Source organism: Clytia hemisphaerica, unplaced genomic scaffold (genome assembly GCF_902728285.1).
Source record: "Clytia hemisphaerica strain Z4C2 unplaced genomic scaffold, Clytia hemisphaerica genome assembly, whole genome shotgun sequence".
Taxonomy (NCBI): domain Eukaryota; kingdom Metazoa; phylum Cnidaria; class Hydrozoa; order Leptothecata; family Clytiidae; genus Clytia; species Clytia hemisphaerica.
Genome location: NW_027103595.1, coordinates 1,748,487 through 1,770,364, shown reverse-complemented (window position 1 = coordinate 1,770,364; position 21,878 = coordinate 1,748,487). Strand labels below are relative to the sequence as shown.

Below are 21,878 nucleotides of genomic sequence, written 5' to 3'. Positions count from 1 at the left end.
AAAATACATTCAAAAGGCGGGAAAAACTAGAGTTCTTTCTTCGTAAAAAGGGACCTTTAAACATCTATGTCGATAATTATTTTGCTTTTTGGAACTAATTTGACCAAATTTCTATCTTTCTGGGGGCAAAAAGTTGAAATTTTCCTATTTTTCCGATTCTTAGTGGGACTGAAGTTTGATTTTCCGATTTTTCAAACTGCCATGTTTCAAAAAAGGCACCCTTAAACCCTTCTCTTACCTAAGTACCCACCCCCCCCGGCTACCTTTTTTCGACGAATCTCGTGTCATATGTATTATTTCACTCCGCTTATCTTGACATCAAAGTTTTTCCTAAACATCAAGAACTACAGCAAATATAACGCGAGCGAAGCGAGGAAAAAAATCTAATTGCAGAGCCGTCTCGGACGTCGCTGGTCGCCGGTATGGTACGCCCTTTTTCTGTTTTCTGATCATTTTTGCCACAAAAATATTTTTCAAAATATGGTTAAAAGATACGTCACCCGGGAGGAATAGAGTCAAACTTTGAAGAGAATTCTTCTCTTTAATTTTGATTTCATCGTGTTTAAGCCACCTTCCCAACATCCAAAGGACTTTAAATGCGTTCAGCAAACAGCTAAACCGGCGTGCGACGCCGGGTACCGGCTAGTATTAATATAATAATAAAAACGTTCATTTTTCTTAACTTAGTAAGGAAGATTTATCCCAGAGAAAAGTCTTCCATTCATGGATTAATATTAACATACTTATTTCTGACCAATACATATCCGTTGTTCGGCATGCACGCGTCATAACAAAATACCAACACGAGGAGCATTCCCTTCGATTGGGCACTCATATCACCCTTCTTTTAAAAGTATTATACCTCGAGCAACACCGTCGAGAGTGCAGCAAATATAATCATGTTAAACTTATTACCAGATCCAGTAAACTATTAATACGGCCAGTGTAGATATGAAAGAAAAGTTCGTTGTGAAGGTGGTACCACCACCATTCTTCCCGTCACCGCTGCCTGTCGCAGAACCTTCCTCTGGTTCCTCAGTAGTGGCAGGTCGTTCACCACTCCCTTCATTGTCATTATCGCCAGAACTGTCGTCACCGCTGCCTGTCGCAGAACCTTCCTCTGGTTCCTCAGTAGTGGCAGGTCGTTCACCACTCCCTTCATTGTCATTATCGCCAGAACTGTCGTCACCACTGCCAGAACCTGAGGCTTCAGTATCTGGCTGCACGATACCGTTGCCTCTCATCACCGAATCGATTTGTATGATAATATCTTGAAGTTTGGCTTCCAGTGTCAATACGCCACTATCGTACTCTTTAGATTTTGATGTCAAATCCATTTCTGGGTTAGAGTTGAAAAGGTCTTTGAGATTTCCTTTTACCACTGGTTTCGTGTAACTGGAAAAGAAAGCGGAATCATTTTTTTTCACCGAATTCGATCAGGGGTCGCATTTCAAGTGATTATATTTCGCACGAATTATAAACTTAAGCGGTTGAGCTCTTCCTCACATTTTTGACATTTCACGGATTAATCTATTTGGAAGTTCGGGTACTTTTTAAAATTTCCATCACGACTTTAATCAATGACACCCAATTCTACTTACTTTTATAATTACACTTAATACTTAATATACAAATAATAAATTTTCTTGTTTGTACGACTTTCAGTCCCGTCCTTCTTTGCGTTAATTGATCTTGCACGTTAATTAAATGCTTACAATACGAAAAAAGTAATCTTTCTCAGTTTTCCAACCATTTCGAAATAAATTTAAAGTAGTACAATTTTAGCTAAGATAATAGTGACGTATGCGACGCGTAGTGCTTTTGTAATATATGTATTCATTTGTTATCAGTACAATTCAATACAATTCAAAGGCCCTCGTCTGCCCTCGTCAAAAAGTCCCCTGAAAAGGATATTTCGTATTATTTTTCACTTACCCATTAGTGTTTTGGCCGTTCCAACAATTAGTGTTATTTGGTGAAGCAATTCCAGCCGAACATATTTGATTTGGTAAAAGATACCAATAATCCTCCAAATCCCTCAACATTTTCTTCGTTTCTGCGAGAAGTCTGAATGAAAGGGGAGACAAAAGTTACTAGCAGTGTCCAAGCATGCTAAAACCTTCAAACCTACCTAGCGTCAGTCAGCAAAAAGGGCGTGTCAAAAAGGCGTGAAAAAATGTAAAAGCCTTTGAAATAAAACTCTCGTGAAGTTAGAAAGTAGTGTAGTCGAAAAACACAACAAAAAACAAATTTCGTTATAATTAGGTCGGAAATTGGAAAGGTTGATTTTATCAACCCTTCTTTTTACTCAATTGACTAAAGAACGCCTTTTGGCTTTGGAGGGAATAAGAGGGCGTTACTCAATTCATGGTGTAATAATCAAAAGAAATGTGTTCAATTGATCGATCTTTATCGATCTACTTGTTGTGATATCTTTATGTCAGTTATATAACAGATCGTCAAAAAGAACAAATCTAGGGGGTCATCTTTCCAAAGACAGACAAAACCAAAGTGTTGACGGAAGTCAACCAGACTTTCTTTCTAAAAGAAGCCCAAAATAAACAAAAAAACAACAACTCACTTTTCATAAGCTGTGGCCTTGATATCTTCCTCTTTTCCCATCATGAACCTTGGAATGAAGCGGTCGTTTTTCAAACTATCAATTATGGCCTGTGTCTGTTTCTGGAAATCGGTGCCAAAGCTAACCACTTGTTCCGAAGAGACTTTCAACCGGTCTAATGACTTCTTGGCTTGGTCGGCCGCTGCTGTGTCACGGCGACTTCTCGAATTTACATCGCCATTCAGGAAGTTCGTGTTTGCGGCTGGTTGGCCACACACAGCTTCAACCTAAAATATTCAAAAACCAAAATCTTCTACTCATCTCGTCTAAGCATAAATAAAATCCGATTAGTAGAATATCGAGAAAGATTGTTATCGGAAAGAAAAGAGAAAACGATATTAAAATATTTCGACCAAACAGACGATTTAAATCAGTTTAAATAGAAGATAAAATTCTTTTGGAGGCAGAAATAACCTTATCTCATATTTTGATTAATTAAAAATTCCGCATTATGCTCCTACCAATAAGCATGTTTAATTCAACCTAGACAGAAATCGTATTTAAAATAAATGGCATCTTTAATATAATATTTCTAACGTATCATGATTGATTTACCTTGCGTGTGACATTCTGAATATTCTCTTGGAAGGTCATGATAGCTCCAGAAATCTGAACGCTCAAGTGTACAACGAATACTTCCATATCAAATGGACCTTTTAATTTAGCCACTAGCTCCGTCATAGCGTGAATATAAGTATTCCATCGCGGCTGAAACATCATAGTGTAAGCGTAACAGCCTTTCATTACATTCAAACAATAATTGGCGCAGGGTTTCCCGTTAGGATTGAGTCCATAACATATCGAGCATTTTGACATTTTCATGAAAGCTAATTTACACTTTTCATGGACTGGTGAATCCAGTAATTTCAAACTAACGTCCGTGCCTTCTTTGAGGCCTTGTAAAATTACCCTCGACGCTTCAAATGATCGGGTCATTTTTGTGGAAATTGTGTTTTGTTTGTCGCCAAAAGGTTTGACAGAGTTCGTGTTGTCTCGGATACAATTTCTGTATTTTGTATCGAAAGTTTTGCCAGGGTTAACCATGACGTAAAACTTTTCGTGGAGATTTCCGAAGAAAGTGTTGAATTTCACTCTCAAGTCAAGTTCTCCACCATTAATGTATTGTCGAAGGGATTTGTATAAATCATCGAAAATATAAGCATTGTTCGTGTAGTGTGATTTGTACGTGTTTTCGAACATGGAATGGAGGTTACTCTGTGACACGTTCATCATAATTTGATAGTTGTCTTAAAAAAAGAGGGGGATAATCAACATTAGGAAAAAACACAGAGTTTTAGTGATAAAAAACCACGAAAATTATTTCAAACTTAATGATCAGCAATGAAACCAGAATCCAATTAGTAAAACATTAACAAAAAGGTCTTTAATGTAGCCATAAAGATTAGTGAGTGATTAAAAAGGCGAAAAATTCTTATACTTCGTCCGTGAGCAATGACAAAGTTTGTGAACTGGAAGATCTTTGGATGTGCTAACTTTTTTAATGCCCATTATGAAAATGGAAATAAAAAATTAGAAGCTTGTTTCAAAAATGTGAAGTAACATAAGATCGCAAATAACCCAAATTGTCATCGATTTCTCTTTGTACAAATGACGCGTCACACCAAGGCGACGAAAATAAAGAGGAGAATAAAAGCGAAGGAAATTTGATTCATCAATAATCAGCTTAGCAAATGACGATCCCTTCTCATAAAAGAAAAGTGTTCGAGTACAAAATCTCCCCATGACAAACCAATTATTGGTCCGTGTCATTTTTAATAAAAGTAGAACATATGGAAAGGGAAAGATGAGAACCTTGAAAATGACACAAAATAGTAAAAGGGTATTTATTCTTGTTAGCCATCATAAGGGGATATTTTAAATGGTTGAAAAGTTCGTATCTTTCGGTAAAGAAGTGACAAAGGATTAAATTCAGGATTAGCTTCATCATGAAAAAATACTCTTGTACTTTGCAAGGGCTTCAGCCTTCTTTTTTAACTTTAAAATGTCAAACAAAATGATTGAGCAATATCAATAGACAAAGGGTTCAAAATAGAATAGCGTGTTCACTTTTCCTGTACTCTTTACCGCGGAAAATACGCAAGAAGCACTTTTCTATACTTTCTTTGGTATTTAATGACATGAGAATTAATGAAAGGTTGGTACAACCTTTTAAAGGGGAAGCAATCAAATCAAAGCCTCTTCCTCTTGTGTTTTGGATAATGTGCTTATAACTGATTTGTTTTGGTTGTGACGTATGAGCTCGATAATGACAAGATGATAATTATCTTTAATTACCTTATCACGTTTTTCATAAAGTATCATTTTTTCTACGCCTTTTTTCACGCACTCAAATCAGATCAGAATTACTTTTACAAGAGACGTGAGTGAGATTTTCATTCTCGAGATGTGAGCAAAATACTTTTACTTTATGAGATCTGAATTCATTACAGAGTTGATTTTACTTTTACTTGGAGTCACGAACATTTGGGGATAGTACACGTTTTTTTTTTATTAGAACACCTAAAATTTGGCTGAGCCTGGATGTGCTTATTTTTTAGCAATTTTCAGCCTAAAATGTTCTTAAATGCGTTCTTAATTTTTCAGACTACTCTAAATCGACAATATGATACAAAATAAAGAGCACTTAAATTTGACAAAATTTGGACAATATTTGACTCTTGAATTTTGAAGATCCACCCCTAAATTTGGTTAAAACTGCTTAAAAAGAGGAAAAAATTGTAGTTTCTTGTCATTTTTTTCCAAACTGAGGCTGGGCATGTTCTTAAGATGTTCTTAATTTTTCGACGAATTTCAGCCTATATGTTCTTATAAACTAGGTTCTAATAAAAAAAAAAACGTGTATTTGGACAATATTTTGTAAGTAATTTCATGTACATATCGTTCTTTCATATGGTGATATTTTTCCCTAGTTTATAAATACCCAAGTCAGATTAAGACATATTTTTATAAAGCGATTTCTTTACTTGTACATTATTTTACCTAGTCGACATTTTTCTTTCACAGGCCTATGTACATATTTTTAGTTTTTGAACTTTGTGTTTTTAGCTTGAACAACAATCAACAAGATTCCTACGTTCCAAGATTTTTGACTCAACTATCCCTAACATCTTCAAGAAAATATTTGGGAATCAATTGGACAATAATCAAGTTTTGGAGGATCAAGTTTTGGTGGGACAATCAAGTGGATGCATGCTGGAGCATGGGACAAATGCTGAGAGGTAGAGACACATGTCAGAGGTATAACTTAAACTTTGGAAATTTGAATCACAATCTTCTTCGTCTCTCAAGTCCTATCGTCTGGAAAATCGCCTATCGTTTGGAACATACTCTCTCTGATACCCTCCATATTGTTTCCGCTACCCCCTCATTCGGAAAAGGCCGTCCGAATATCATCCTCCAATCGCACGTTCGGAAATCGTCCATCCAACGTCCGTTGTCCTCCCAAATTTATCGTTTCCGGGATTCACTCTATCCGGAATTCTCTCCTACCGTATCGTCACAGATACTCCATTTCGTTCAGATACCGCACCCAGCGTCGTATCGTTTTATCGGTATACACACCAAATTGTATACAATCCATCATTTCGTTGTTGATTCTCCCGTTGCAAAACGCCACTTCCGCCCCGCCTCGTTCTCATACGTGGTTCGCCCTCAGCTGTGGTCCACCCCAATACCAATCGTGGTCCACCCTCATCCTCAATAGTGGTCTACTTTATCAATCGCAGTTCACTTTCGTTTGAATTGTCTTCCGCCCTCGATTATTAATCGCTACCGGCCGTCGTTCAATTCGCAGCCCGCTCTTGTTTCCAATCGTGATCCGCCCCGTTGTAATTCGTGGTCCGCCCTCATTTGCAATTGTTGTTTGTTCTCGTTATCAATCGTGGTTCAGCCTTGTTATCAATCGTCGGCCGCCCTTTTCATCAGTGGTCTACACTCGTTCCCAATCGGGACCGCCCTTGTGTCCAATCGAGCGTTTATTCAATACCGCCCGTCGTATTCGTCTGTGGTACACGCAACTACCACATCAGTTGACTAATCCGTGGACTACCTGTTCTTTATTCAACCTTGTTTCATCACCGTCCAGACCATCATGTCAATCCGGAGATCTCAAAGAATTGCAGGACAAGGGCCTGATCATTCCACTGACCTAGCCAAACTGATATCTCTAAGGAACACTCGAAGAGGTCTTCTGGGATATCTTACACGGGTGGCAAATCAAATCTTATCATACCTAAATGATCAAGATGCATCGAGTGCGTCTACGTTGCATAACACTCTTGTGGAGACTTACTTAAAATTCAGAGCGGCAAACACAGAATATCTTACCTATGAAACTGACGAAAGAAGGATACAAGAATGTACAGAGACTGAAGCTAGAGAGGCTAATCGCATCGCTGAAATAGAGCATGAGATTCGTACAAGAATGAGAACACCAAACCTTTCCAACACTACACTTGATACAAGTCTGTATGATGTAGATCCATCTGAAACTTCCAACATATCCGGTCATGATAAACGTACTAACGTATTCAATCCTCGTATTCGTATACCTGTTGGCTCCAGTGGAAACTCACCTACTGTTTCTCATATCGAATCACCTCCTAACTCAGCTATTTACCACTCACCTGTCCATTCACAACCTCTTCAACGAAGTCTATCTCAGGTGAGATTTACTCCATGTCCACCTTCGGTGTCTTCTGTCACAGCAAAGCCACGAAGCAGCTTCCGACGTCTACGCCAAAAGGCATCTACAACATCAGGTGATAATCGTTCAGAGCCTTCAACTGCCACTGTGACTCTTGCTAATGCTAATTCTTACACAAAACCCAAACCTCCATACCTCGTCTTCAGACCAGTCGACCAATTCATTGACGAATTGACAGAAGGAGAGGAAACATGCCTCGCCGGCTTATCAAACCCATTAACTGCAAATTCTGCGCTGAGGTTCGAATTCGAGACAAAGGCTCTTCCAACCATTGAATTAGTTAAGTTCAGTGGCGACAGCTCCAAATGGCCAGACTTCGTCGAAAATTTTAGTCGCAGAGTCCATTATAAACTATCCTTCACCGACAACGATCGAATGGAAAGACTCCTCAGTATTTTGATTGGTGAAGCCAAAAAGAGCGTTGAATGTATCGGAACCGCTGGGATATTCTACGCAACTGCCTTGAAAACCCTGAAGAGAGATTTCGGTAATAAGACGGTGGTCACACATTCCAAGCTTAGGAACCTGCTTGACAAACCTCAGTTACCTTCTGATGATCGTTCCTCCTTGAAAAGATTTCACCAACACCTGAAATCAACAGTGACATGGCTAAAGATGATTGGTAATATGGGTGCAATTCACTCTGCTGAGAATCTGTCCAGAGCTGTCATTCGGTTGCCTGACAATTTGAGAAAGGCATTTTATCGGACATCTAAAGATTACGAGGATACCAGTCTTTCACTGATGAAGCTTGAATCATGGCTTGACTCCAAGCTCAAGGAGTTTTATAATCCCATTGCAGACATAATCGCTCAAGAAGAACAGAAACCAAAAGACAAAAGGAAAGACAAACGCAAGGAAGGGCAATCAAATTACTTGGGAGGAAAAGGTGATTCAAAGACCCCAGTATGCTACGTATGCAATGAACCCCACAAGCTTTGGCGTTGTGAACGCTTTAAACAGAAATCAATTGCTGAAAGGAGAGGAGAAGCAAGAAAGTTAAATCTATGCTATAACTGTCTCTCAAAAGGTCATTCCATCAAAGATTGCAAGTGCCAAACAAGATGTAAAGAATGTCAACGAAAGCACCACACGTTACTCCATGATCCAAATTACAAAGCAAATCCACTTGCAGGAACTAAGGAAGGGGAATCTCATTATGCTAAATCCAAAAGGACAACCTTCCTTCAGATCGTGAATGTTCTTCTAGATCCTGGTTCTGATACCACGTTAATCAGTGCCAGCCTTGTTGATCGATTGAAATTACCAAATGTCAACAGTAATCTGAAAGTTTCTATCAGCAACGTTCTAACAAAAAAGCAAACCATGAGATCAAGATCAGTCAACTTTCTTCTTTCATCATGTGATTCCAGCGTTCATGTAGAGGACGCTTGGGTAGTCGAGTCTCTAAACATCAAGAAGAAACCCTACAACGTTTCGAAAATGAAGAAACAATACCAACATCTCAGAGATGCTTCCTTACCACAACCACTCGATATAGACGTTGAGATCCTAATCGGTGCAGACGTACCAGAAGCGCTCTTGCATCTCGAATTTATTAAAGGTGAAAGCTCAAAAGAACCAATTGCTGTGAGGACTTTGCTAGGATGGACTATCTTCGGAGGGAAGTCTGGTAGCAATGATGGTTGCTCTAATTACATATCAGTTCAATCCCTTGACTCGAAGCTGGAAAGATTCTGGAGTCAAGAAACCTATGCGACAACGCCTGATTCAGAAGCCTTGCTTACTCGGGATGAGAAGAGAGCCTTACATCTTCTAAAGAACAACACAAGACTCGTGAACAATCATTTTGAAGTGGGCATGTTGTGGAAAAGTGACGATTTGGAGCTCGTGAATAATCGACCACTTGCTGTCACCAGACTTCTGTCTACTGAGCGAAGATTAGAGAGATTACCTGAAATCAAACAAATCTACAGTTCGAAGTTAGAAGATTATGTAAAGATTGGTCACGTCCAAGAATTGACCAAAGACGAAGCAGCAAAGACATCATCCAAGACGAACTATATACCGCATCACTTTGTCTTAGAACCAAACAAACCAGGTAAAATTCGAATCGTCTGGGATGCATCTGCTAGGTTTAAAGGAACCTCACTGAATGATCAACTCCTCAAATGACCAGATTTACTGAACAGCCTGGTCACAGTCCTATCGAAATTTCGAAGAGGAAAAATTGCAGTGATGAGTGACGTAGAAAAAATGTTCCACCAAGTTCTTGTACCTGAAGAGGATACAGATTCATTGCGCTTTTGTGGAGGAAAAATGAGGAAGAGATATCAGAGTTTAAGATACTGGTCCACCCTTTCGGAAAAAAGGATTCACCGTGCTGTGCCAATTGGGCATTGAAGGGATGTGCTAATAAGATTCAAGACGTACCAGAAGGAGAAGTGCTCAAATCGCTAACATCGAATGAAAGAGCAGCTGTCACAAAAGCTGTTTCCGAAGAATTCTACATGGATGACTTCCTAGGATCATTCGATTCAACAAATGAAGCAGTCAACACCTGTTCAAACCTTGTCAGAATCACCGCTGAAAGAGGTTTTCGATTGACAAAGTGGATTTCAAATGATACTGAATTTTTGAAAGCAATTCCAAAGGAGGATTTATCGCCAAAAATAACAAACCACGACTTCAAGGTACTACCATCAGAAAGAACCCTTGGAGTAAGGTGGAATCCAACCGACGATGTCTTCTTCTTCATTGTTCCAGTCAAGGAATGTAAAGAGACAAAGAGAGGCTTGCTGAGTTTCTTGTGTTCGATGTTCGACCCTCTTGGATTCTTGGCACCCTACCTTATTGCACCAAAACTGATGCTTCAATCCCTTTGGAAAGAAAAGGTTGGATGGGATGACACCCTTCCAGAACGGATCCTGAAACAGTTCAAAGAATGGCAAGAAGGACTTTCGTCACTGAAAGAAATCTCCATACCAAGATGGTTCAACTTTGCAAAGATTACAGCTACCGAAATCGAGTTACACGTCTTTTCAGATGCTTCGATGAAGGCATTTGGAGCAGTTGCTTACTTTCGGACAATGGATGATGATGAGGTCAACTGTAGTTTCATCATCGGTAAATCAAGGTTAGGACCTATTAAAGGAAGCACAACACCACGTTTAGAGCTGCAAGCTGCTGTCCTCGCATCCAGGATTAAAAATTGTGTCGTCAAAGAAATGGATCTTCCCATGAACAAGACCTTCATGTGGACTGATTCAAAGGTCACCCTCAGTTATATTCGGAATGAACAAAAGAGATTCTCAAATTACGTAATGAACCGTACAAACGAAATCCGTAAAAAGACAGAATTTGAGAATTGGCGCTTCGTACCAGGAAAACTCAACATCGCAGACATTGGAACCAAATGTTTTGGTGTTGAAGAAACCAAGACATGGATCGATGGACCTGAATTCTTGAGGGAGAAGGTGGTCAGGCAATTTGAGGAACTTGAGGAGGACGAAGAACTCAAGATTTTTGACTCAACTATCCCTAACATCTTGTCATTTAATATAGTCATTTCAACTCTCGTCCTTCCTGCTTTTAATTTATGCCATTCTCTCCATTCTCAACTCAATATCTTCATATTGCATCGTTGAGTGGGAATATCTTTTGAATAAACAATAAAACATACCTTTAAACTCCACTCTTTTCCCTTGAAACATATCCTTCAATTTGTGAAGTGGGTTAGACAAGCCAGTGCGGGCTTTTTCACTTGAAGATAACAAGTTTTCCTCTGCTTTCTTCATGCAGCAAGTTCTCTTCAAGCCGCATTCCAGAAGGCTTCCTGTAACATAAACAAAGATATTGTAACAAAATTATTTAGAGTTTTCAAAGTACGAACCTCTCCGCCATTTTAAATGGCAGTTACATTTTTCAAACTACAAGCATAATAAAAATTAGTACCTAGCTAAGGTTCCAAGCCAATAATACATTTGGGAATCGCCTAATGATTTTAACTACATAAAAATTCTTCTGGCTGATACCATTAAATCTATTGGCATCTTGCTGGCAACTCTCCGCTTGAGTCCTGCAATTATCTATTGCAAGCCGGTAGACATTATGTCAGCAACAATTAATTGTATAAATTCTATTTCTAAAGGATTTGATCTAAGCAGACACTTGCTAGCAGAATGCTTGCTAGGGAATCTTTCTTTTTTGTGTAAGCCTTCAATTTTGCAGGCTATTGTAATTATATATGATGATATATCATATCTTTGTTCATTTTTGGGGGATTTCCATTATAAAACAGCTGTTTGGTATTAAGTACTTCTAGATTAAAGTTTCATGACAGGTAACAGTTTCATACTTGAAAAGATTTCTAGCACTAGTTTTCAAATCCCTGTAGGATTGTAACTTGAATTATTAAAGTGTGACATTGCAATCAAAAGGTATATTTGAAGTGACTCAAACCTTCAGGATTCAAGACATGGAGAAGGTTTACTGGCTGACACATGGTATAAATATCATTAAAATTGTTTCTTAGCTGCGTTAACTGATATTTGTATATTTGTATGAGTGTAATTTTTTAATTGAAAGCAACGAGAAAGCAGCAAGAATAGAAAGATTGATACATTGGGAATTGAAATGGAAATTCATCTGAAATTTGTTGTATCTTTCAGGGCAAACTCATCGCTCTGTTATTCAAGAAAAAAAAACTAGCAGCAAAACTATTTCAGCCAAATAGCTACGATCTCCAGTCTCTTTGCTAAGCCAAGCCATATATGTCGAAACTATGACACCCCCTCACCATACCATCAAGTCAAATTTCATGTTCTCCTTACAATCATGAAAACATCGAAATAGTCAATCACATTATCTTCATTGAAAATGGCCCAAATTACAATTATGGATGACACTTTAGAGCCAGTTTTTTTAAGAATGGGGCAGTTTGGGGCAGTTCCAATAGTTTGAAACTTAGATTTTTTTCATTTTTGGATATGTTGTTAAGTACAATGAACTGAGTAAAATCCCAAAATATTTTGGTCTGAAAATCCATAATGGCGGATTTATGCCAATTTGAAGCTTTTGACATTTTTGGGCATTGCACTTAAAAAGTTTTTTGATATAGAACCATGCTTTCTCAAATCAAAATGAGGAATTGATTTTGGGTGATTCTGAAACTATGGCCAGTAAACTATACAATTTTCCAAAAAAATCTAAATTTTCAAAATGGTAGCTGGAGTTATGACATCACAAAAACACTACAAATTTGATTTTAGGGGTGTTTTAGAGCCATCTGACCTGTACCAGGGGAGTTTCTTACTGCTCAAAATAATATTTTCTGGTAGTTTAGTCCCTGGTCTATCCATTTGAAGTGATTGCAATAAAAAATTCCGGCCCTACTGGCCCCTAGAGGCCCGAAAAGCCAATAAGGTCTCAAAAAAGTACGTACTTTAGCCCAATTTTCCTAGAAATCCCAACATTGTCTGACCTCCAACTCTTCTGTTCCTGAAAGACAACCGCCTGGTCTCTTAGGATCAAAAGAGAAACCTATGTGATCTCCTACCATTAATTTTTTATCTTGATTTAAAATTTTTCTTAACATTGCTCGAAAAATGACTAAAATTCGGGATATTTTGGCCCATTGGCAAACTTCAAAGGGGTCTAGGTCACTGAATTTGTTATAATATAAGGGCTATGATTAATCTTTTATATAAAAACAATGAAACTAGGTGAAAAAAGTTGTCAAATTTGCTTTTTTGGGCCAAAAAGGCTTTTCTTTCAATTTTTTGACTAGAGCTGAGGTCATTCTATTGCAGCCAGTAATTGGCAGTTAGAAAGTAAATCTTATCTGAAAATCATGATTCCTCATCACATTCCAGAAGGTTTCTAGGAAAATCAAATATGGTACTCTTCAAAAGCTCATAGAGGCTGAATTTTCACTCAAAGGCGGCTTCTAACTCCCCTGACCCCCTTAATTTTGTAAAATTGACTTAAAAGTACATTTTTGGCTGAAATTTTTGCCCAAAATGAGTACCCATTGCTACTTGATTCTTGATTTTGTGAAAGCATCCTATAGATAGTTCAAGAATTTATCAGAAGTTGGAACCTTTTCTTTTCTTTTAAAGATTAGGGCTAGCTCAAAGTCAGTTTTAACTCTAAAATCCTAAAAATCTTGACAATGTTGCTCAAAACAACAATTTTTGCTCAAGATTGAACAGAAAATGAGCCCACTCAGATAATAAAATCTTGGTTTTTGGAAAGTTTCATGGGGATAGTACAAACATTCATCAAGATCTTTACCTCCTGATCTACCATTTAAGGATCAAGTCTGTCAAAATGTGCATCCAAACTCTCAATTCTTCAAAGGTGAACTTTACCAACCCCATAAAACAATTTTGTCATCAACCTTTCTGCCCTTAAATACTTAGAGATAAGTCCAAAAGTACAAAATATTCCTAAACCTTTCCTTCTCTTTGGATAATTTGAACTTTGGGCTCATTAACTGCATTTAATAGCAAACAGGCTGATAGCAAAATTGTGTTATGGGGTTGGTAAAGTCCACCTCTAAAGATTTGAGAGTTTAGAAGCACATTTTGACAGACTTGATCCTTAAATGGTAGATCAGGAGGTAAAGATCTTGATGAATGTTTGTACTATCCCCATGAAACTTTCCAAAAACCAAGATTTTATTATCTGAGTGGGCTCATTTTCTGTTCAATCTTGAGCAAAAATTGTTGTTTTGAGCAACATTGTCAAGATTTTTAGGATTTTAGAGTTAAAACTGACTTTGAGCTAGCCCTAATCTTTAAAAGAAAAGAAAAGGTTCCAACTTCTGATAAATTCTTGAACTATCTATAGGATGCTTTCACAAAATCAAGAATCAAGTAGCAATGGGTACTCATTTTGGGCAAAAATTTCAGCCAAAAATGTACTTTTAAGTCAATTTTACAAAATTAAGGGGGTCAGGGGAGTTAGAAGCCGCCTTTGAGTGAAAATTCAGCCTCTATAAGCTTTTGAAGAGTACCATATTTGATTTTCCTAGAAACCTTCTGGAATGTGATGAGGAATCATGATTTTCAGATAAGATTTACTTTCTAACTGCCAATTACTGGCTGCAATAGAATGACCTCAGCTCTAGTCAAAAAATTGAAAAAAAAGCCTTTTTGGCCCAAAAAAGCAAATTTGACAACTTTTTTCACCTAGTTTCATTGTTTTTATATAAAAGATTAATCATAGCCCTTATATTATAACAAATTCAGTGACCTAGACCCCTTTGAAGTTTGCCAATGGGCCAAAATATCCCGAATTTTAGTCATTTTTCGAGCAATGTTAAGAAAAATTTTAAATCAAGATAAAAAATTAATGGTAGGAGATCACATAGGTTTCTCTTTTGATCCTAAGAGACCAGGCGGTTGTCTTTCAGGAACAGAAGAGTTGGAGGTCAGACAATGTTGGGATTTCTAGGAAAATTGGGCTAAAGTACGTACTTTTTTGAGACCTTATTGGCTTTTTGGGCCTCTAGGGGCCAGTAGGGCCGGAATTTTTTATTGCAATCACTTCAAATGGATAGACCAGGGACTAAACTACCAGAAAATATTATTTTGAGCAGTAAGAAACTCCCCTGGTACAGGTCAGATGGCTCTAAAATACCCCTAAAATCAAATTTGTAGTGTTTTTGTAACGTCATAACTCCAGCTACCATTTTGAAAATTTTGATTTTTTTGGAAAATTGTATAGTTTACTGGACATAGTTTGAGAATCACCCAAAATCAATTCCTCATTTTGATTTGAGAAAGCATGGTTCTATGTCAAAAAAGTTTTTAAGTGCAATGCCCAAAAATGTCAAAAACTTCAAATTGGCATAAATCCGCCATTATGGATTTTCAGACCAAAATATTTTGGGATTTTACTCAGTTCATTGTAGTTAACAACATATCCAAAAATGAAAAAAATCTAAGTTTCAAACTATTGGACCTGCCTCGCTCTTAAAAAAACTGGCTCTTAATTCTTTGCCAAATCACATAGATGTATATAGTAGTAATAAATGTAATAAATAGATGTATCGCAGCCAAATGACCAACAGATCAACATTTTGCGTCTGAATATCCTGAATCCTTTAAAACTAATAAAAACCTAATAATCAACAGAGCAAAAATGACGGCTAGTTCGAAACGCAGGTCACAGGTCACAGGTCAACAGGTCACAGGTCACAGGTCAACAAAGTGCAGACCGGAAAAAAGATAATAAGATCATAACATATACATAACATAACATCAATACATAACGCATTAAATTACAAAAAAGTAATATATATATGTTATTTAGATATTAGAAAATGACAATTGAATAAAATAACAACCTAGTGACACTTTATACTTACAAAAATAATGACAAAATCATATAATATGATGCCTAACAAGACAAAAGCACGAAAAATATTTATTATACAAAATGTGATGTGGATGGTGTGAATGGATATAAAACGGCACCAATCAGAAGCTTGTGAGGTCCCTAAGAGAGTGGTTTTAGAAGGATGAAACTAATTAATCATTCAATTGTTATTTTAATGACTTAATGACAATTTTTGACAAAAATGTTGACAGAATCACAAAATATCATGTCTTACGAGAGAAAAACACCAAAAATATTTAGCATACCGAATGTGATGATAACAATATGGCTGGATATAAAATTACACCAATCAGAAGCTCGTGAGTTCTCTGAGAAGGTAGTTTTAGAGCGATGAGTTTTATTATATGTAACCATCATATAACATTACAAACATTACAATATGTAATATACCTGTTATAGGTATAATATGGTTTTAAATTTTCTGGTCTGCGTTATACACAGCGCAAACTGCGAAAGATCGATAAAAGCACATGGTTAAATTCTGATGTTTGAAATGGTTTTATATGGATGAAATTGCTTGAGAATTATGTTTTTGATAATTCTTTGTGTTTTCCAAACATTTTCCTCTGCAATGACATTGATTAGAGTCAACCTGTCATCACTGACCTGTGACCTGCAACCTGTGACCTGTAACCTGCGTTTCGAACTAGCTGCAAAAATGATGATTCATAGAAAAAGAAGACTATACCCAACCAAACAAAACATTAAAATCCAACTTCTCCATACCCCTAATTTTCCACATTTTAAATTAGAAATCACTCCTAAAGGTGGGGGGCGTACGATCTGGCGGTACTCGGGATAAGGCCTAATTTAGGGCCGGGAAGCGGTAAAAATTATAAAAAGTGTTCGGGAAACGGTATTTTGCAAGAGCCACGGTGACGGTAAAACACATGATTTTTCGTCCGGGATGAGGTAATTCTTATAAAAAACAACGGTATTTCGGTAAAACTCATTCGTAGACGGTACATAAAATTTTAGGGCTATAAAAAAACTTGTCTTAGGAGTCAGCAAAAAGGTAAAAAAAACGTGAAAAAAACCCCAAAAAAAATAAGGATCTTACACCATTTCATTAAAAACCTTATTTGAAACATTAATGCAAATATGAAAGTTCATTGTTCATTTCGATTATCAATGGGCGCGGAGAAACCAGACAAAGATTCGAATTTCGAAACTTTGGGGCAGGCTGGAGTCTTCAAAAATGGTCGAATTCGGCTGAAACTGTTTATGCTTGTTCTTGTTCCTTGGGTGAATCCCTGGGGTGTTTTTTTGTAGATTTGCAGCAAAAACAAGCCACGATTTTGTGACTTTTTGCATTTCGAGGTGATGGATTGGATCTAGCATTTTCATTGTTCTCGGGTTCTCGGAGTGCGAGATCAAGAAAAGTAGGCGGCAAACGCTATTTCGCAACTCTCAAACCAGTGAAATTGCATGATTTTAGTCACGTGACTTTGGTAGGAAATCCAAACTGTCAGTTTGAATTTATGCTTATGGCCCAGCACTTTTCGAAATCCCCTCATTAATACGCTTCTTTAAAGCTATACATGACTTCGTAAAAATGTTGGGAAGCGGTGTGCGTCACGCAAAATATGTTGAGGACTTGCCTTAACTCACCCAAGCAAACAAGGATGAGCCTCACTTTTTGATCAAAGGCCGCGGATCTAGCCCTTTGGGATTTACAGATACAGATATCTGTGTTTTTTTTCATTTTTTCAAAATGTTGACTTCTTGGGACGTGGTCAAAAATTTTTAGCCTCAAAACGATGCTAAAAACTTTGGTGCAGGCTGGAGACTTTAAAAATTGTCAGATTCGGCTGAAATTTTGCACACTTGTTCTATGGGTGAATATCTGGGGGTGTTTTTTTTCATTTTTTCAAAATTTTGATATTAAGGGGCGTGGTCACAAGTTTTAGCCTCAAAACGAGTCTAGAAACTTTGGGACAGGCTAAAAAAACTAGCCGGGATGGCAGTAATTCAAAGCCTAGTACGCCCCCCACCTAAAGGAATACACTTCCTTGACCCATTCAATGCTATTATAAGCGAGATTACATATTATTCATTGAGCGTTCAAGTATTTCATATTACAAGCACATACACCAGAGTGATGATGGGTAATGGCACCTTTTCAAGGATGACGTGTTCTGCAATAAAAAATTTGCAAGCAATGGTAAAGATTGGAACATAGAACATGTCTTGCCCAATAAATAATTACCCCAGCAACAAAACAATCAGGCCCCCAGCATACGCAAAACTCACACATTCTCAATCTTTTTTCTCCAAATTTATGCAATTGAGATGTTTGATCACATGTAAAATCGCTACAACTGAGACTATGATGAAAAAACTTCACTGTTAGCACTAGAAAGTGCCATTTTAATTTATCAATCACAATTATCTATCCATTATCAATTCCCTTTGATTATCCACATCCTAGCTATGGACTAGTCAGAAAGTTTGAAGACTCAGCCTAGGAAACCATTTCTTAAATCATACCCAAAAGTTCATACAACAACGTAACAGTACAAACAAATACCTTTTTTCAAAGAGGCCACCCTGTTGAATAATTATGTAGTCCAGCAGAAAAACAATGATAAAACCATGCATAATTATTACAATATGCTTGATACAGTACACTATCATTGTTTTTATGGCTGGACTAAATAATTATTCAACAGGACGTCCTCTTTGAAAAAAGGTCTATTTCAACACCCTTCTTTAAAGATAGGAATGATAGGAAGGTCTAGATCACTTATAGAAGATTTTTTCCACTCTTACGGTATATACATAATCAAATGTCAAAACGTGATTGTGATTTGAAAGATTTTGAGCCTTGAAGTGTTGTTTGCACTTTTTTCAAAAGCATAGGTGATTATCCAAGTTTTTTTGATGTTTTGCGTCGTGATCGTAATTGAAGACAAAAAACTCAAGATACTATACATATTAAGCAGACTGTCAGAGTTACTGCTGGGGGAGCCTCTTGGCATCACCTACAATCTGGGACATAAATATAGAAACACATGCGTCTAAAACCCCCTTCCCCCTTATACAATGTTTCATTATTTTTTGGGTTGGTCTAAAAAGCAGGGTAGCCAATGGGGTAGCCAATTGGGCTAGGTTATGGGGTACCTCTTTTTGCCTAAACTTCTGAAATCTGAAACCTGTTTTCATGTGGAAATAACTATACAACATCTTGTTAATGATTCCATGTAATAAAATCGGTTAGTGTAAAACGCAGGTCACAGGTCACAGGTCACGGGTCACAGGTCACAGGTCAGTGTTGACAGGTCAGCTTTGATTACTGTAAAACACAAAGAAAATGTTTGAAAAACAGTTGTTAATGTCAATGATATAATTCCAAAGGTATTTTATTGATCTAGAACTATTTTAAAGCTAAAAATCTACCCACGTGTTTACCACGTGATTTCGCGTTTTATGCCGTGTATAACACGGACCTGTAATACTTGTATTATATATTACATCTATATCACACATGCAAAAAAGTTATCTTTTCAATGTTATACGCATGTTACGAAGGTTATATACAAAGAATAAAGAAATATTCGAATATCGATCTCACCTTTGCCTTAAACAGCCCCTAACAGGAAAATAGCTATTTCACAATCACTAATGTCATATCTCATTTTATCTCCTGCATCACCTTGGGTATGATAACAAGAATTGATGAAAATAGCGTCAATGAGATTATATTTTATAAATGTTTTATTATTTTTATCCCCTGCTTCGTATTTTTGATAAAATGACGTCACTATTTTCATCTCTCTAAAACAGCTCTCTTGGAGTATTTATTGTTTTCAAAACCTGTCAATCTATATCCACTTGCAGCGTCGGCATCCTATTACGCATGATAAATATTTTATTGTTAATTGGTGTACAAAACCTCATACTTTGAGATAACATCATTATTTACATAATTTAAGTGTCATTTGTTGTCAATTTTTGGGGTTGATGATTTGTCGTTTAAGTCTTCAAAATACCATATTTTGATATTACATTTCCATTACATATAATATTTTCAGGAACTTTTGTTATGAGTTGTATGTTATGGGTTGTATGTTACGAGTGCGTTACAGTTTTCCGGTCTGTAATTTGTATGACCTGTGACTTGTGACCCGTGACCTGTGACCCGTGATCCGTGACCTGTGACCTGTGACCTGTGTTTTACACTAACCGTAATAAAATTTAAGATTCCTTTCGAACTTCAGCCACAATAGCCTTTTTTCCAAAGGTACTGAACTTTGTTACTTCTCAAGAGACCTGGCGCCATTTTTTCTTCCTTCTTGGCTTCATTTGAAAATTTACAGACCCGAATAAAAAATATATACAAAACAGTTTTTAATATTTTAGATTTAGATTTTATTTATGTTTTTAATTGTTATTTCCGTGAAGCTGTAATTCGATGATAATAGCTTTGGAATCGCCTTTGGGCCATATGATCTCTAATCTTGTCATATCTTAACAATCCTTTGTTATTGAATCTATTGTTTAATTTATATCATGTTTAGATGTTTCAAACAATTAATTCCTTTCAAAATTTTTTAATATGGCAGCATATTAGGTACAAAAAGTCTTTTGAAATAGCTCTATTATAATGAAGCTCTATTTCTTACTCCTCGTGCATTAACACGTGGTAATTTATATCTTTGTTTATCTTTGTAATCATACATGATCAATCTAAGTATCAATCAGATTCGTGCTCCCTGGTCGGTAAAATGTGGTTCTATGCATTCATTTTCGGTATTTCTATTCTGGTCTGTAAAATATTTAGGTACCCCACAACCTAGCCCAATTGGCTACCCCAATTGGCTACCCTGCTTTTTAGACCAACCCTTATTTTTTGTCCCCGATTGTAGTGATTACAGTAGCTTGTTCTGGCTATTGTTCTAAGTTGGTCAACGTTTGACAATTTTTTCATCATAAAAATCAACCAAAAACCATTATAGAAAAAGCTGTAGCTAATTGATACCTTCTTGCTCGGTTGTGAAAATATCCTCGTCTTTGTATCCTGCATCTCGATAAGTTTTCTTAGCAAATTCGCAGGAACTGGTCAGGTTCATAGATTTTGGCTGTGAAATCACCACTAAATTCCATACCCCAAAAAGGAGGAAAAACCGCTTCATATTTCCTCGCAAAAAAACTCACTCAAACAACAAAATTCAATTACACTAAACCAAGAATATCACATGTTCTTTTTTTCGAAACCAAAATATATCAGTTTTTATTTGTTTGATCGTTTGACCGAATGGCTATCAGAACGGTTAGTGTAAAACACAGGTCACAGGTCACGTGTCACAGGTCACAGGTCATACAAATTACAGACCGGATAACAGTAACGCACTTGTAACATACAACTCATAACATAAGTTCCTGAAAATATTATATGTAATGGAAATGTAATATCAAAATATGTTATTTAGACCCAAGACAACAGATCATCAACCCCAAATATTGACAACAAATGACACTTAAATCATGTAAATAATGATGTTATCTCAAAGTATGAGGTTTTGTACACCAATTAACAATAAAATATTCTTCATGCATAATAGGATGCTGACGCTGCAAGTGGATATAGATTGACAACAATAAATACTCCAAGAGAGCTGTTTTAGAGAAATGAAAATAGTGACGTCATTTTATCAAAAATACAAAGCAGGGGATAAAAATATTGAAACATTTATAAAATACGATCCCATTGACGCTATTTTCATCAATTTTTGTTATCATACCCAAGGTGATGCAGGAGATAAAATGAGATATGATATAGTGATTGTGAAATAACTATTTTCCTGTTAGGGGGCTGTTTAAAGCAGAGGCCCGGAAAACCCGAGTTACAAAAACTCGAGTTACAAAAACCCGAGTTACAAAAACCCGAGTTACGACGAATGTGACGTCATAAGTCTCAAATTATGACGTCATCAGGGGACTTCTTAACTCGAAAAAGTTATTTACTGTTCTTTTGTAACTGGAAATATTTTTTTTAAATTTTGTTTTAGAGTTACGTAACTCGAAAATAAATTTTAAATTTTATTTTTCGAGTTACGTAACTCTAAAACAAAATTTTGAAAAAATATTTCGAGTTATGTTAAGACGCAACCAAGTTGGCCAAAAATTCTAAAAAGCGTTGTTTTTTTTTAGTTTACGAATGGG

At 36.7% G+C, this 21,878-nt stretch overlaps 1 protein-coding gene across 1 annotated transcript; it reads right to left on the bottom strand.

The window, feature by feature from the left end:
* Nucleotides 1–291: 291 nt before the first annotated feature.
* Nucleotides 292–20,940, bottom strand: LOC136801695 (glypican-6-like). The gene is made up of 6 exons (XM_067058342.1): nucleotides 20,695–20,940; nucleotides 10,990–11,142; nucleotides 3,176–3,867; nucleotides 2,582–2,847; nucleotides 1,936–2,067; nucleotides 292–1,395 (listed from the first exon to the last, which is right to left on the bottom strand). Exons 1-6 carry the CDS (start codon nucleotides 20,846–20,848, stop codon nucleotides 912–914), a joined length of 1,881 nt encoding a protein of 626 aa, XP_066914443.1. The 5' UTR covers nucleotides 20,849–20,940; the 3' UTR covers nucleotides 292–911.
* Between the last annotated feature and the right edge of the window lie 938 nt (nucleotides 20,941–21,878).